We start from the raw sequence: 15,649 nt of genomic DNA, 5'->3' as shown, positions 1-15,649 counted from the left end.
TTTTGGACGGAAAAGATTATGCTTTTAGATAATATTAATTAATATTAAAACAAAAAACGCGTGTAAGAACAAGAAATAATTTTTTTTATAATAAGTTTTATTAGAAAAAGATTGAATATATATATAATTAATTATTTAACATAAAATGATAAAATAATGGAATTTTAATTTCAATCAATCTGCCTTTGACCTTCAACTTCAACCAAATATAAAACAAACATTCCATTGGAAAAGTAAATCTTTTGTATTTGTTTTTGTTTTTGGGGACAGAATTGATTTAGTAAATCTGAATACATTCAAGTAGACCACTTAAGCTTTCTAGTCGAACACTTCAAAGAAAAACCTATGACGCAGAATACCTGGTTTGGAGGAACAACACTGCACTGAATAATCTATATCCATATATACTAATCACACATTTTTCATCTAATGAAAGATTAGCACATCGGCACTCACATCTATCCTAGCGAAGTCAACAACAATACTTACATGGTTTGGTAATTTAAAATGGGTGATCGATATAATTATATTCCATAACAGACGCAAATATTACGCATTAATGTTAGAGTAGACGAGCATGTTCAGCTAATAGAGTTGAACGCAAAGAAAGAGATGTGTTCATATAATGAATACATGATTACAGCCGCATAAGTCTAACATAAGACCAACATACAATTGCTCTCTTGAAACTCAAACATTCAGCAAATTTGGAGCAGCCTGCCAGATTTAGAAATTCAAGAGAGCTCTTACCAAATAATTCATTTGGGATTCTCGCTAGTTTTGTGCAGTTTCTCAAATTCAAAAACTTAATCCTTTCTAGATAGGCAATAGAAGAATGAAGCTGCAATAATGAAGCACATCCTTCCAAGTCTAACCTCTCAAGACTTGGAAGTAATCTAAAATCAGGTGTCTTCTTCAGATCTTTAGAGCCACAGAGGTTCAAGCTCCTTAATAGTGGAATTCTTTTCTACATAGCAGAACAAACAATAATCAAAACTTGTTCAAAGACGAGATTTTTAATTAAATACATCCCAAAAGATTTTTTTTACTTCAACACCTTTTAATGAGAGAAATATTGAATAAAAAACATTCTTTGAAGAATTGAAATGAGATATTTAAATTGTGAAATATCAAAATTCTGATTCACTCAACAAATTAAAAGAAGCACAACTTTGTTGATCATAATCAATTTAGTTTTGATTGATATAAGTGAAAAAAAATTATCAATACCTCTTTGTCTCTCCATAGTTGTGCTATGTTGCTGTCTAGAAAGATCAATTCCACAAGATTTTCTGCCTTAAAAGTTGATGGCAAATAATCAAATGGATATTTATGCCAGGAAAGATATCTTAAGTTGTTAGAAAGATCAAAGAAACCTCCTGAAAATGTCACAGTGTGAAATATAAGGATTCTAAGTCTCCTCATTTTTTATAAACCTTCGATGTTTAATATTGTCCCTTGTGGATATTCTTCATTTAAAAGTACTATAACTTTAACTCGATCAGTTCCCTACATATAAATGTATTGCATATGCAAATTCAAAAGTCAAAATTATTAATAATTTTCTATACATGTAAAGACAACAAATAAGCTAATATTGTCCTAAAATATATTTGTTTCGACAATATAATCTTGAAAAATAATTACCATCAAATCAATATAAAAACTTCGTTAAATTTATCAATTGGGCTATTTGTTAATACAGTTATGAAGGCGAATAGAGTTTATCTTAATTATGTCCATGCTGTGCAAAACGCCATTACTTATTTTTTAGCAAGAATAATGGGTTTTAACCATCCCTACCATTCCTAATATTTTAAGTCGTGTGTCACATTTAATTTAAACTCTCTTAACAAGGACTGGTGGAAAGGATCGTGTTTCCCAATACATTTTTCTAAGTTGAGGGGTATGTTCCATGAACTAACCAAACAAAAAATACATAACTAAAAGGAGGAAAGTGACAATTAATTTTTAAGACTATTAAAGTTCAAAGAACTTACAGAGTCCTTCTCCATAACATGACGAAAATCTTCATAATGCCATATCCTACTTCTCTTTCCAGGCTCAGTAGATTCTTGTTGAACAATAACCTTGCCCAATTGTTGTAGAATAGGATGCATTTTTATTCTTTGATTTGATATGTTTATCAGCGAGTTATCCATAAGACGACTGATTATCATATCAGTGAGCACCGAAAATTGAGCACCGAAAATTCCCATTACATAATCAATCTTCTGTCCTACAAAACAACATGCAATATCCAAGAAAGCATTCTTTTTGTTTATCTGTGAGTCCATCAAAACTCTTTTGAAGAACCATGAGTACTAAAGGGTCAGGAACTGTTTGCAGTTTGGTCAACATACTTTTCCACTCTGAGACACTTAGACCAACCAGTGATGAACCTACTGATTTAATAGCTAATGGAAGGCCATCAGCATATTTAAGTGCTTCAAGGGTCAGCTCCTCATAACTTCTCATTGGTTTATCAGTTTGGAAAACAATTTTGCTAAAAAGTTGAAGAGCTTCATTTTGATTCGATAGTTCCACCTTGTGGATTTCATCTACTCCAAGCTTTCTAAGGATTCTCTCATCTCTGCATGTTATGATAATTCTACTTCCTCCTCCAAACAACCTTCTAGTCCATCCTTCATCTAAAGGTTTCCAGTGCTCTACATCATCAAAAACAACAAGCATCCTATGGAGTCTTAGGCTTTTTAAGTATTTATTAGGTTCAAATTCTTTTGGCAAAGCTATCCGGAGAAATGCCTCTATTAATATGGATTGATTAGGGTAGTCAACTTGACTGGTACTTGGACTTGCGATGAAATAGGCAGAATCAAAAAGGTGAGAGATTTTGTTAAACACATCTCCGGCAAGAGTTGTCTTTCCTACTTCCCCCACCCCACTAATCCCTACGATTCGCACATCTTCCTTTGAGCCTAAGTCCAGAAACTCAATTAACTTTTCAACACGACGATTTCCTATCCCTACGGTAGCTATTTCTCCTGATTTATCTATTTCCTTTGCAAGTGCTTCGATATGGTTTAGCCTTGATATCCTGTAGAATAGAAGAAGAACAAAAGTAATTTAGTAGTATTGTTTCATATAGGTATGAGTGCGTATAAGATTTCAATATATATACTCAGTCATTTTGTTGCACAAGATTTCAAATATAACTTCCCAAGTATATGCAGAGAAAGCACCATACAAAATTAAAATAATGTTACTTACCGATCATGCTTCTCACCCAAAATGTAGTCGATGTATTTCTCAAGAATATTACGAATAACTCGAGGTTGATCTCTCCTGTAATAAGATGAAAGAAAAATTAGTGCTACCAACGAAATGCATAGATGTCAATTGATGATGATTGCTAAGAACATGAAATTGAGTGCACACTAATCTAATAACAACTTTAATTACTTACTAGTATAAATGTTTAATTTCGTGAAAATAAAAAAATTTCTATGCCAAAGAGTGAGTTAATAATTTGGCATGCGAATGTTGAGAATTGGCGTATTTCCAAGTTAGAAGCAATAAAAGAAAAAGAGGACAAAGATGAAATCATAGTTTATTTCTTTTATCTTCATCAATTTATCCCTTAAAAATACTTTGAAAGGAAGAAATTTAAAAGTATGAACCGAGCAATTAGAGAAGAAGGTCTTACATATCTTGAACCACCAAATCGTTTATTGAAAATGAACATAGCTCCAACATTTGTTCCAGTTCAAAAGAACTATCGCTACGTACTTGAAAGGGATCCGCCTCCAAAAAAATTGGCAGAAATATGCATCCATCTAAGTTCAGTTCCTGCAAGCAGCGTGTTTGGGACTCATAGTTTTTTGAGATGATAAAAACACGAAGCTTGCATGCGTCCATGGGAGCTTGAGCAATGGACTCTCGTGAAGCCATTACCAGACCATTTCTATTTAGAGCGTTTCGAAGGTCTTCAATAAATGAGCGATTGTCCTCAGTTATGAAATTCAATACAACAACATCACAGCTCCATGGCCATATCCCCTTGGATGACGACCCAACACTTCTACGGACATCCATTGCGAATCTAAAACCATAGTTTCTTAGTATCATTATTCAACCACGCTTGCTTTCAGATGCTAAACACGAAGAAAACGTAAATAAGTGGTGGTTGATCAAAGGTTATTCAACCATATTATTCAACCATTTCTTAGTAATATTTCATACCAAACAAACTATGAAGAACTGAAAAGAATGTAACTTACGTCTCTTCGACCAAAAGTTTCTTTGCCTCCACTACTATTTTGCCAATAACTCGTTTTTGATCTTCCCTATAGAAAAGAAGAAGGAAAAAAAAACACAATAAAAAAAAATGCTATTACGCAAAATGCAAGCAACTGCCATTAACTCCTAATAAAAGATATAGAGGTTCAGCATGTCTATTTCAATTCAATGTACTTTGGGCTCAAATGGTACTTTTCTATAAGATAAGCATCCCTAAATCATTACAAGTATATATAATGGTACTCTTGTCGACCAGTGAAGAAAAATGATAGGAAAGATGAAAGAGGGTATATTTAATTATGATTCACTTGGGTAAACTTTGTCCAGAATTATATGAAGAAAAACTATAGTTCCTTGATATATATATATATATATATATAAACTTTGGGGATATACACACTTCTATGTTCCGTCAAGCAAAAAAATGAGTGTCATCAATATAAAATATAAAATTTGAATTTGTTTGAAATATAAGAAATCTGAGTAAACATGTACTTAACTAGCTAGAAATGATTTAATGTATTACTTCTTGCCTCTGTGTCTATTATTCCCAGATTCAAACGTATATTTTGAAGGATTTAATCAATTTGTTAACATGCATTAGGAGATCATAAATATGATGAGAGATGTGAACAATCATCCATATCCAGCAATATATAAATTAATAGATATTTAAAATTTACAGGTTTCAACTTTAGATGATTTAAATCTATTATTACTTACCTGTTTTGTATGACCAAATCTGGGCGTTGATCCAGTAGTGTCTGAAATGGAGCTAGCCATGTTTTCACTGTAGACGGATCGACGTTGAAGAAAATTGGCAGAAATTTATGCTCCGATCCCTTCATGCACTCAAACATTACTGCTAGTTCGTCCAAGCAACTTGGTGAGAAAGCATATCTTTGTGAGAAGACAGCTATATAAATCTGGGATTCTCCAATTATTTCTAATGAGTTAGGCAATGAGCTCCTGATGCCGATTTTGAAACCTTCTTTTTCTAAATTACGGCAAAGAATTGTGTAAAACGAGACAGTTTCCATATCATTGTAACTTATAGCCACATCATATTTCCAGATCCTCTTTGAAGAGGAAGAAGAAGCCATTGATGATGATACACTGCTCCGGAAAGCCATTAGAAAACTGGGATCATATAGGATAGCTACTTAGAGTTTGACAGATTTTTAATTTGTTCGCAAGTCAACATATTATGAAAATTTATGTTTGCACGGTGCTCCAGCTATTTTATATGTAAGTCTCTTTCATTAAGCAATTGAAGAAATTGATTCTCTCTCTATTTTTTAAAGTTTTCCTGTCATTTCAGACTTAACTAGCACACGGCATTACATAAGCTAGCAGTATAGAAAATTACGAGATTAGACACACCACCAACTTGACGTGGGTTGGTTGTCCACTTAAGATCCTGTAACTTGGGCGGGTGACCTTTGATTAGATTTATTTAGATTGAATTTAAAATACTCAAACATATAAAAAAAATTATATATAGCCAAGTCTGAACTTAATACTTAAAGTTTTCATGCTGATTTTGCATAGCCCAAATGCCTGAATTATTAAAAATTACTCTATTTTGTTTTTTTGGCAGTAATTTCAATTGAAAAATCAAGCAACATATAATACTACAATGCACCTTTTCTTTCTATCCTTATTATTGAGAGACCAAACAGTAAAACAGTAAAATAAAATATATGAACTTCCTTTTTTACCCCTTACTATTTTCAGTTTTTTTTAAACAAGTAGTTATTGGAACATTAAATCTCAATCTAAGAGTTGAGAGTTTGTGAGAGGGTTTGTGAGTATTAAGCATAATATGGTACTCCCTCCAGATCAAGTCTTGCTTAGTCCAAAATATAGTGCATTGAATAATTTTTATAATTTTTTTTCCACTATACTCATACTTTATTTATCATTTTTTTTCAATGCACTATATTTTGGAAAGATGCATTAGAATTTATATTCTCAAAGAACTTATTAATGAGGGTAATATTGAAAAGATGTAAATTTTCTTTAATAAAATTAAGTTTTCAACTAACATTTTTTTGATAATTATGAATTAGTTACTAATGCCTTATATTTTGATCCAGAGGGAGTATATGAAGTGAAGAAAAGATTTTATATTACCAAGCTCGACTCTTAAATTTTTTGAGTTTATTTGGGCTAGCCAATTGATCGAGCTTGATATGAATTACCAACTTTGCAAATGTTGAAACTACAAAATTATTATTACAATTTATAATTCATCCATCATAAATATATATTTGTAATCTGAATTTTCTTTTCAACCATCTGCTTTTATTTCTATTTTTTCATGGATAATAGGCTAAAAGAAAACTATTCCTCTATCTCTTTTTATCTAAGAAAAAGGATATTATTAAAAACAGAAAACAATGGCAACTAGCTAGAAAACACTGCCTCTGGCATATTTTTAATGTCTTTGATAAGAAATATGTCTTCCATTATTTGATCTTGAAGAGAAATTTTCCCTTTTATTTACCCCCCTCTCCCTATATATAGAGACAGTAGCCATGTGCTCTTACGTGGCCTCTCATTACCCGGTCAACGTTTCAGGTCACGACAAAATAGACGTCAATCTTATGGTTACTTGTATTTGCATAAACTGTCGATCATCAGCCTTTTTATAGCCATCCGATCCAAAACTTTTAACAATATCAGTATTTCTATGGAAATTGGGAAGAGAGGGTCGATAATTGATTTTATGGCCAATCATTTGAAGTTGGTTAAGAAGATGAAGAGAATGACACGAGTCGTTTTACTTTGCTTCTCATTTTGGAATATGGTATAGCTTTTAAAGGAAGAGCAACCACGCAGTGTACAGTGAGCAAAGGAGGAATGACACATGCAGATATCAATAAAAATTAGCATAGTTAGTTTTCTTAAGTTCATTTGTTGATTGATTTTTTTCATTGTGATCCTGGAAATTTTATTTTGATTTGTTTTAAAACCACTCTTAAAATTTATTTGCTTAACTTGAAAGAAATTGGTTTCTTGAATGCTTGGTAATCTTTTGTGATAAATCCCTTGTGGGACAAGTTTGACTCGCCTAGGGTTATACCCATCTTTATGTAGGAGCCATCCGCATTGTTCACACCTTTTATAGAAGAAAATGTATGGTAGCCACTGCTAGAGTGGCTTTACTAGACTCTATCTTCAAGTCATATGACAACACTTTAATCGATGCCATGTTGGCCACTCTTGGTAATGGGAGCATGGTTCTCACCATAGCCCCTGATTTCAACATCAAGCTTACTGATCTGACTCTTTCCATCAGATTGAAAGTCCAAATTCAGATTCATGGAGCTTAACAGTAGCCAGATGCTACTATGGCTACCTTACATCACTAAATGATTTTCGGATTTCAAGACCACTCCTTTGACCTCAACTTTTCTAACGCAATTAGAGCTACCCTATATATGGTTGTTGACGACCCTAACAACTCATCAATTATTCAAATGCCAAGACATTTGCCTGTGGAAGAACTTGCTGAGATGATGCCTTTGCAATGGAACAATAATTATGAGAAACAGTTTCATGGTGTTCAAAGATATGTACACACCACAGAACCTCTTGAGCTTTATAGGCTTCAGGATGGTATTGTTAAGTTTATCTTTAAAAGACCTAGAACTCATGATCCAAATTTAATCTCTGGAAGGATCCTATCCATAACCCCAACCTTTATTGGACATAAGGATGATCCCTAATTGAGTGGTTTACAGCAAATGCCAAGCTAGTTTATGTCTCTCATATCAATGGTCATTTTATCTGGGATTACGCCCCAAAAATGTGTGACCTAGATTGTGATTGTTATCTCTAAAATGATTCAGAAGATGATGATTATAGCTCCAAAAGAAGAACTAGGAAGCCTAAGTAACCTAGATCTCCATGTAGACATAAACGCCTCCAAAGAAAGATGATGATGATCATGGCCCTAAACAAAATACAAGAAGAAAATGGGTAGGATTTCCAAATCCTCCTACTAAGAGGACTACCCTTATTGAATTCCTCAAAGAACTTGGTCATGAAGATCTACTCCCTCTGGAGAAAGCAAAATTAGTAATTCTACCACGCCTAAAACCTATGATTCCAATACTCTTACCTACACGAGTACGAGCTTTGCCTTGTATTGTAATGATGAAGCCTTATGAGGAAGAATTTCCTCCTCTTGAGGTAAAAACAAATGGCAGGACAAAGGCTACTAATGACTTCCAATATTTTATTAAATTTATTGGTATTTTTAATGTAATTGAAAGTCGTTTATTTGAATTTTGTTGGCAAAAATATGATTAAATGGATGAATGTATGTGAAAATGGGCTTGAAAATGTGTTAGAAGTTAGTGGACCAATTTTAGCATTAATTTGGGGTTTTATGCATGTAGGGAGGCTTAATTTAGGGGTCCAAAAAAGAAAATTTTGGAGTCCAAGTCAAAGAAATTAAATCTAAAAAGAAAATATGAATAGTTCATATTCGCTGTAGCCAAAACACGAGCACAATTTTAATAAAATGCACAGTTTTAATTGTCAGCGAACTTTTAGGGCTTGAGCAACCTCATTTTCGTGCATTCTTCACCTTTAGCAGCTGTAGAATGTCCAGAAAGAGCAAAATAAGTCAAAGAAGGGTTGGAGAAGCTTGAGTTTAATGGAAAATCAAGGGTTTCACTCAAGATTGCTCTGATTAAGCTTTTTTTCTCCTTCTTTTCTTTACTTTGCTCTATATATTGCTAATTTTTGCTATCATAGAAGCCATGTGTGGCTGATTTTCTCTTAATATAAGGTAGCTATGAACTGATTCTTAGATTAGAGCATATTTGAATCATTTATTGAGCTTAATATTAGTTTTGTTTACTTAATCTTGTGCTTATTTGTCTATTTAATGCTTGATCACCATTGAGTGTGAATTTGGGGGGTTTAAGTTTGCCTTAGAAGAAGAAAATCTAAATTTGACCTTTAGATTGAGTAATGTGGGATTAAAATTTATTCTAATTTGTCAAGGAATATACCTATCAGACACAAAATCACATTAGAGTGGATTTATGCATTTTTCCTCTTAGGTTATTATGTTAGGAAAAGCATATTAATTCAAAAGAGGGGTGTAATTAATTAGAAGATAATTATTTCTATTAATACTCTAAATTAACAAATTAATATTAAGTGAATTTATTTGGGTAATTACATGCTTTATGAATTGAAGAAGGGATTAGCTACCCTAGGTTGCCTTGACTATTTGTAGTTGTTGGGATTTTAATCTTAGTGCATTTATATAATTTCAATTTCTTATTTTTCAATATCAAATCCAAATTTTGTTTTGCTTGACTTAAATGAAAATGAAAAATTTATTGCTTAATTACCAATTAACTTGATTCTCTGTGGGATCGACCTTGATTTATCGTGTACTATTTTTATGATTCATACACTTGCAGAATTCGTTACATATTGTGAGCATCAAGTTTTTAGCACTGTTGTTGGGGAATTAAGGTAATTGGTGATTAGCATTAAAGGACCTTTAGTAGTTTTCAATTAAGTATTTTATTTTATTTTATTTGTGAGTTGCATAGCTAGATTATTGATCTTTCCCTTTTAAGTTTGCGTGGCTATACTTTATGCCACATAGAGCTAAGGTTAAAAAGACACTTGTAAGAATGAAGAGTATCCAAGAACTCTTAAATGCAATATCACCTTTGAATTCATCTCACAAGGATAAAGAAATTGTAGTTACAAAGATGGCTAATGAAAATCATAACCGATCAATTCATGATTTTGTTAGGCAAACTATGAAAAGTAATAAACCTAGCATTATAGTGTTGGAAATTCAAGCTAACAATTTTGAGAGCAAGCCGGTGATGATTACCATGATTCAAATTGCTGGTTTGTTTAGTGGTGCTCTACATCAAGATGCTAATCATCACATCAAGCAAAATGGAGAACTAAAGGATGTTTTAAGGCTTCGATTATTTCCAATCTCTATTAAAGGCAAAGCCAAAGAGTGGCTACTCAATTTTTCAGAAGGGTTTATTAGTAATTGGGATGATTTGGAAGTAAAATTCTGAGCTCACTTTATTCCAAACAACAAGATTATTGATGCTAGGCGCGATTTGATCAATTTCATACAACTATCGTGTAATATCCGAAAAATTTAACCCAGGTTCATTAACCTAATGAGGGTAATTAGTGAGTTAATGAGGTGTGTGGTCAGAAGGGCTTAACTTGGCATAATTTTTGTAATTTCAACCCTAGAAGTGAGGTCCAGATCAATGGCAGGCCACCCAGGCAAGGAAAGAGGAAGAAAAAGTAAAGAATTATTCTCTGTGCCACACACTGCGGTGCATAGTTAGTCTGGAGTGACGCATAGGGACATTTAAATAAACGAGCTTCTCTATGCCATACACCGTGACGGAGGGCAGCATGTGCCACGGTGCACAGCCAAAAATCAAATATATTAATTCATGTGCTGCATGAAAATAGAAGAGAAAATGAAGAAGAAAATGAAGAGCTCGACTTTTGCTCTGCTAGGGCATGACATTAGGTTTCATTATTAATAGATTGAAGCTTCCAAACACCTAAGGTAAGTTTATAGTATCTTTTTCTTCCTTTTTCTCCCTCATGTATGATGATTTATAGTAGGGTTTGACTTGGGAGAAAGATTTTCGATCCATAGGAGTATGGATCCGATTTCATTAGTTAAAATGAGTATAATGGGAGTTGTTTAATGTATTAGAACACCATGTCAATGATTTTAGAAGTGGTTGGTCTATGGAAGCATTTATTATCCAAAAATTATCATAAATATAGTAGTTGGGAGAGATTAATGTGCATTAATAATGGTTTAAGGTGTTGTAATGATAATGTGTATTAATAAAATTTAATAAGCCCATTGGGTATGAATGAGTAGTGATTAGGAATCGATAAAAATGGAGTGTGTGAAGTTATATGTTAATAAACTTTAAGAGTTAGATAATGATGAAATTCTTATGGTGTGGATGTAGAGAGGTTCATTTTTAGCACCATTCAAGGTTGTTGAAGCTTTAGGAAGTTTCTATAGTGAGGGGTAAACCTTTGACCTCTTAAAGGTTTGAGGTAACTAGGAGAAACTTAATCTTTATAGTTAAATGTTAATTGTGTTTATGAAATGTAAATTGTGAGTTAAATTAATGATGCATATTGGCAAAGTATTTGATTTGTGAAACAGTTTTTTGGAAAGAAAATCTTGATTTTTCCACCCTTGGTGTTTTATGAAATTGATTGTGATTTATTACTATAGATGAAGAATTGTGATGAATTATGTGTTGAATTGTAGAGTATTTGAGTTATGTGAGTTTATGTGTTATGAATTGATTGTTAAAATGCATATTATGTGAAACATGTGCGTAGTATGATCATTGGCGGGAGTTCACCTAGGGAGAGGAGTAGATTGATTGAAATCCATGTGATATTGGCAGTGATCGTTGGAATCGAGAACTAGTCTTGGCGCTGACCGTTGGAATCAGGAGGTAGTCCTTGTCTCATGGTTGATTAGGGACTGTCTCACTTGTTTTATGAGGGACTCGAACCTAACTAGTCTCCATCGATTCATGAAAAGGGTAGATTAGGGGTATGACACTCTAAAGTTGTTAGTATTGGGGGAAACTAGATTACATAAGTGAGAGAGTTCACCTTAACCCGGTAGCTCCTCACAAGTAGAAGGTTGAGTTAGTCTATGAAGGACGTAGCCACGTGATAGCCACTGGTTTGTGTCAGAGGTAACAGGAGGGTATAAGTTTGACATATAATTATGCATATAAGTTCGATCACATGGTTATTAGTTTTGTAGTCCGGCATATGTTGAGGCCACATGGTTGTTTTTTTTACAACCTTATGCTATGTTTTTGTTAAATAACTTAATAAAGTATTTTGTGGTAAGCCCAGTTATATGGTCGATAGTTTTGTGATTGTGGCCTAGTGTTATATTTTATTTGTGCTTGTTTGCCTGATTGCATCTATTTACAATTGATATGCAACTGTGTGGGTTAAGTGAAACTTGGTTACTGAGTGGTTGTACTTACCCCTCAATTCTCAATATTTTTAGGACTTAGCTTATCGGATCTGAGTCGGGGAAAACATACAGAGGCCTAAGATTTGTGGAATAATCCTCTATATGCCTCTCTTTGGTTATTTTCATGTGTATTTGTTAATGTAATTGCCAACTAGGATTATTTGACATGTTTTATGCACTACTTGCATGATTTTCTATATAACTAGTGTATTTTGTGCCCTAGGTTAGTGAATTTTAGTTGTTAACCTATGGATAGGGCCAAAACACTTGTCCAAGTAGAAACATATATATTTTGAGAAATTTGGAATGAAATTGTTGATTTTATGTAACTTTTCCTCCCATTTTATGTTTTGTGAAATTTTAGAGTTGAGTGGTGATTTTATGTGATAAGTGTTTTTGATTGTGTGTAGTGCATTGCACAAGTCTACAAGAGTCCATTGAGTGTGGTTGGATGGTTGGTGTGAGTTATTGGCACATGTGGTTGCGTTGGGACATCCCATTTGAAAAATTTTATGAAAAAGTAGTCAAAATGGGTTTTAGCGTCTAAATTTTTATAGAAAATGAATTTGAGTGTGAAACTGGTGCCATCAGCTAGAGCTAAGAGAAAGCTCTGTGTAGGCACAAAAACCACCTCAATTGGATATCAGACGGAGATTTGGGACGTATCGAAAGTTTGCTCCTTATGCTCTTAAATGACAGCACTGATGTTGTCAAATTTTGTGCAATGCATCACAGCACATGATGCCTTACGCCTCGGCGCATGGCACAAAGAAGACATACCGCGGCACACGTGACACTTTCAGCATAAAATTTATTTTTGAGTTTAAAACTCATTATTTTGGGTCCCAATTGATTTTCAAGCTACTACTTACTTTCAAAACTCTGGTTTGGGCTTATTAAATCATGTTTGAGATTTGAATTGTTGAGATTGGGATTTCTTTAAAAGAATTTAAGAAGTTCCTTTTATAAAACTTTACAATTTGGTAATTCTTTGAGGGTTAAACCCTAGATTGCCATAATTTGGATTCAATTATAGGTTAACCTCTAGGAGGTTACATACTGGATGAGCACTTATATACTGTATGGGAGAGGTATAAGTAAATGTTGAGAGTATGCCTAAGTCATGGGATGGATGATTGTGCCATTGTTCAGAATTTCTGCATAAGATTGAATCCTCAATATGATTCTATGTTAACTTCAATTCTTAATGGGAGCTTTGACGAAAAGCCTGTTGATGAACTTATGAATGTCTTGAACACTTTATTAGAGAGTCATTCACATATAAGGGATAAGAGACAAATGGTTCTTCAAAAAAGTCAAATACTAAGGAGATCCTTCTACTCAATCAGCCACTATCTTGTTAGCTTTTACAAGATGTTTGATCTTTTAAAGTCTCAAGTAAAGAAGAACTTTGCTTTGCCTATCAATTCTATGCAATTATATCCTATTGTGTGTTATTAATGTAGGGATGTACATATGCCAGATCAACGTCCTGTGTTTATGCAATCTAAATCAGTAAATTATGTAGGAAATTATCAAAAGGGTTAAGTTAATCCTTACTCAAATAGCTACAATCCTAGGTGGAATAGTCTACCTAACCTTTCTTGAAAACCTAATGCATCACTCAACCAAGCATCTACTTCTAATGCAAGGCCAACTAATCCACCAGGTTTCTCACAAGTTGAAAAGTAAGTTATTTCAATTCAAGAGTCAAGAGTTAATTTGGAAGAAGTAATGGCAAAGTTGGCGGAATCTCAGATCAAGAACAGTCAGGAATAAGCTACCATAAATGCAAGGGTTGACTCATCTCTTAGAAACATTGAAATATAAATTGGCTAGTTAGCTATTACTATAAATGCCTTGAGACAAGGTGGCTTACTAAGTGATACAATTCAAAACCCAAGGAAAGGAGAAAAGAGACCTATAGAAGAATGCAATGCTATCATGATAAAGAATGAGAAAGAACTAGAGGATAGCTCATCGAGACCTCAAGTTGTTAAAAAGAATGGAAAAACTAAAATGATGGATTTTGAAAATGAAAACTAAAATGATGGATTTTGAAAATGAAGAATAAAGTCAAGGGTTATCTCATGTATCAAGAGTAGTAAAGAATTTGTTCAAAGGAAGAAGGACAATAAAAGAAGAAGTTCACATAAGAGAGGTGGAGAAGAGGAAGAAAGAAAGAAAGTGTACTAGGGAAATAGAGAAAGAGGAGGTAACATCAAAGCCCATATTTGTTCCTCCTTTACCTTTTCCTCAAAGACTTGTTAAGAAGAAGATTGATGAAGAATATGTTAAGTTTTTTAGAAGTATTAAAGTAGTTATATGTCAATATCCCATTTGTGGAGATGCTTGAGAATGTGCCAAAGCTATGCAAAATTTATGAAGGATATGTTATCTAAGAAGAGAAAGATTCCATGAATTTGAAACAGTCACATTTACTGAGAAGTGCTCTTCCATGATAAAATAAAAGATTCTCCCAAAGGCTCCAGATCCAGGACAATTCATAGTTCCATGTAATGTTAGAGATATTTTTAATGGTAATGTACTTTGTGACCTAAAAGCAAGTGTGAATTGATGCTACTTTTTTGTGCAAGCAACTAGGTCTTAGGATTGCCAAACTCACTACTGTTATTTTAAAACTAACAAATCAATCCTTACAAGATCCAGTAGGGGTTCTTGAAGATGTCTTGGTAAGATAGATGATTTAATAATCCCAATGGATTTTGTTGTGGTTGATTTTAAGGAGGACAAGGAAGCACCACTCATTTTTGATCATGTTGCTTTAGCGATAATAAAAACTATTGTGAATGTTTATAAAGGAGAAATTACCATAGGGTGTCAGGAGAAGAGGTCAAATTCAAGGTTGCAAAAGAGATAAAGGGAAAAGAAACAAAAAATGAGTAAAGAGTGAGAATGCCAAGAAGCTGAACAAATTAGTTCTGGGAGCCTTGTAAATGCCATAGTGTTCAATAGGAATGAATGGAATCCCATATTGACAATATGAGAAAGTCTGGCTAAGGGCTATAACTAAGCGCTTTTAGGAGAAACCTAAGTTTTATTTCCTTTTTACTTGTAGTTTTGGTTTGTTTGTTTTAGTTGTCTTTAGTTTGATCTTCTTTATTTGGTGTGTGTTTGTAGGTTGCAGAGTTCTTGAAGAATTTGGAAGCTCAAGCTAAGTTTTGCAATTAAAGAATGAGCCAATAATATTTTGGAGGGAGTATTCTATTCTTGTACTTAATTGATGCTATTTATATGTGTTTATATGTGATCAAGATCTCGTGTTGATGAATTTTTGGATTAAAAGTTGTTAATTAAATGTTAGGAGGT

At 33.3% G+C, this 15,649-nt stretch overlaps 1 protein-coding gene across 4 annotated transcripts; it reads right to left on the bottom strand.

The window, feature by feature from the left end:
- Nucleotides 1-594: 594 nt before the first annotated feature.
- On the bottom strand, nucleotides 595-5,381 carry LOC129284409 (disease resistance protein Roq1-like). Of its 4 annotated transcripts, none has more exons than XM_054919885.1 (7): nucleotides 4,984-5,381; nucleotides 4,242-4,307; nucleotides 3,668-4,063; nucleotides 3,232-3,306; nucleotides 2,001-3,058; nucleotides 1,231-1,379; nucleotides 595-967 (listed from the first exon to the last, which is right to left on the bottom strand). In XM_054919885.1, exons 1-5 carry the CDS (start codon nucleotides 5,361-5,363, stop codon nucleotides 2,227-2,229), a joined length of 1,749 nt encoding a protein of 582 aa, XP_054775860.1. In that variant the 5' UTR covers nucleotides 5,364-5,381; the 3' UTR covers nucleotides 595-967; nucleotides 1,231-1,379; nucleotides 2,001-2,226. The 4 variants fall into 4 exon arrangements, with proteins under 4 accessions (XP_054775860.1, XP_054775863.1, XP_054775862.1 ...); XM_054919888.1 differs by having other exon boundaries at nucleotides 595-962; XM_054919887.1 differs by having other exon boundaries at nucleotides 1,231-1,296.
- Between the last annotated feature and the right edge of the window lie 10,268 nt (nucleotides 5,382-15,649).

Source organism: Prosopis cineraria, unplaced genomic scaffold (assembly GCF_029017545.1).
Source record: "Prosopis cineraria cultivar Desert tree isolate PC_DT_omini unplaced genomic scaffold, ASM2901754v1 PC10, whole genome shotgun sequence".
In the NCBI taxonomy this organism is placed as follows: Eukaryota; Viridiplantae; Streptophyta; class Magnoliopsida; order Fabales; family Fabaceae; genus Prosopis; species Prosopis cineraria.
Note: the sequence above shows the minus strand (reverse complement) of the source record. Positions and strands in the feature narration are given on the sequence as shown.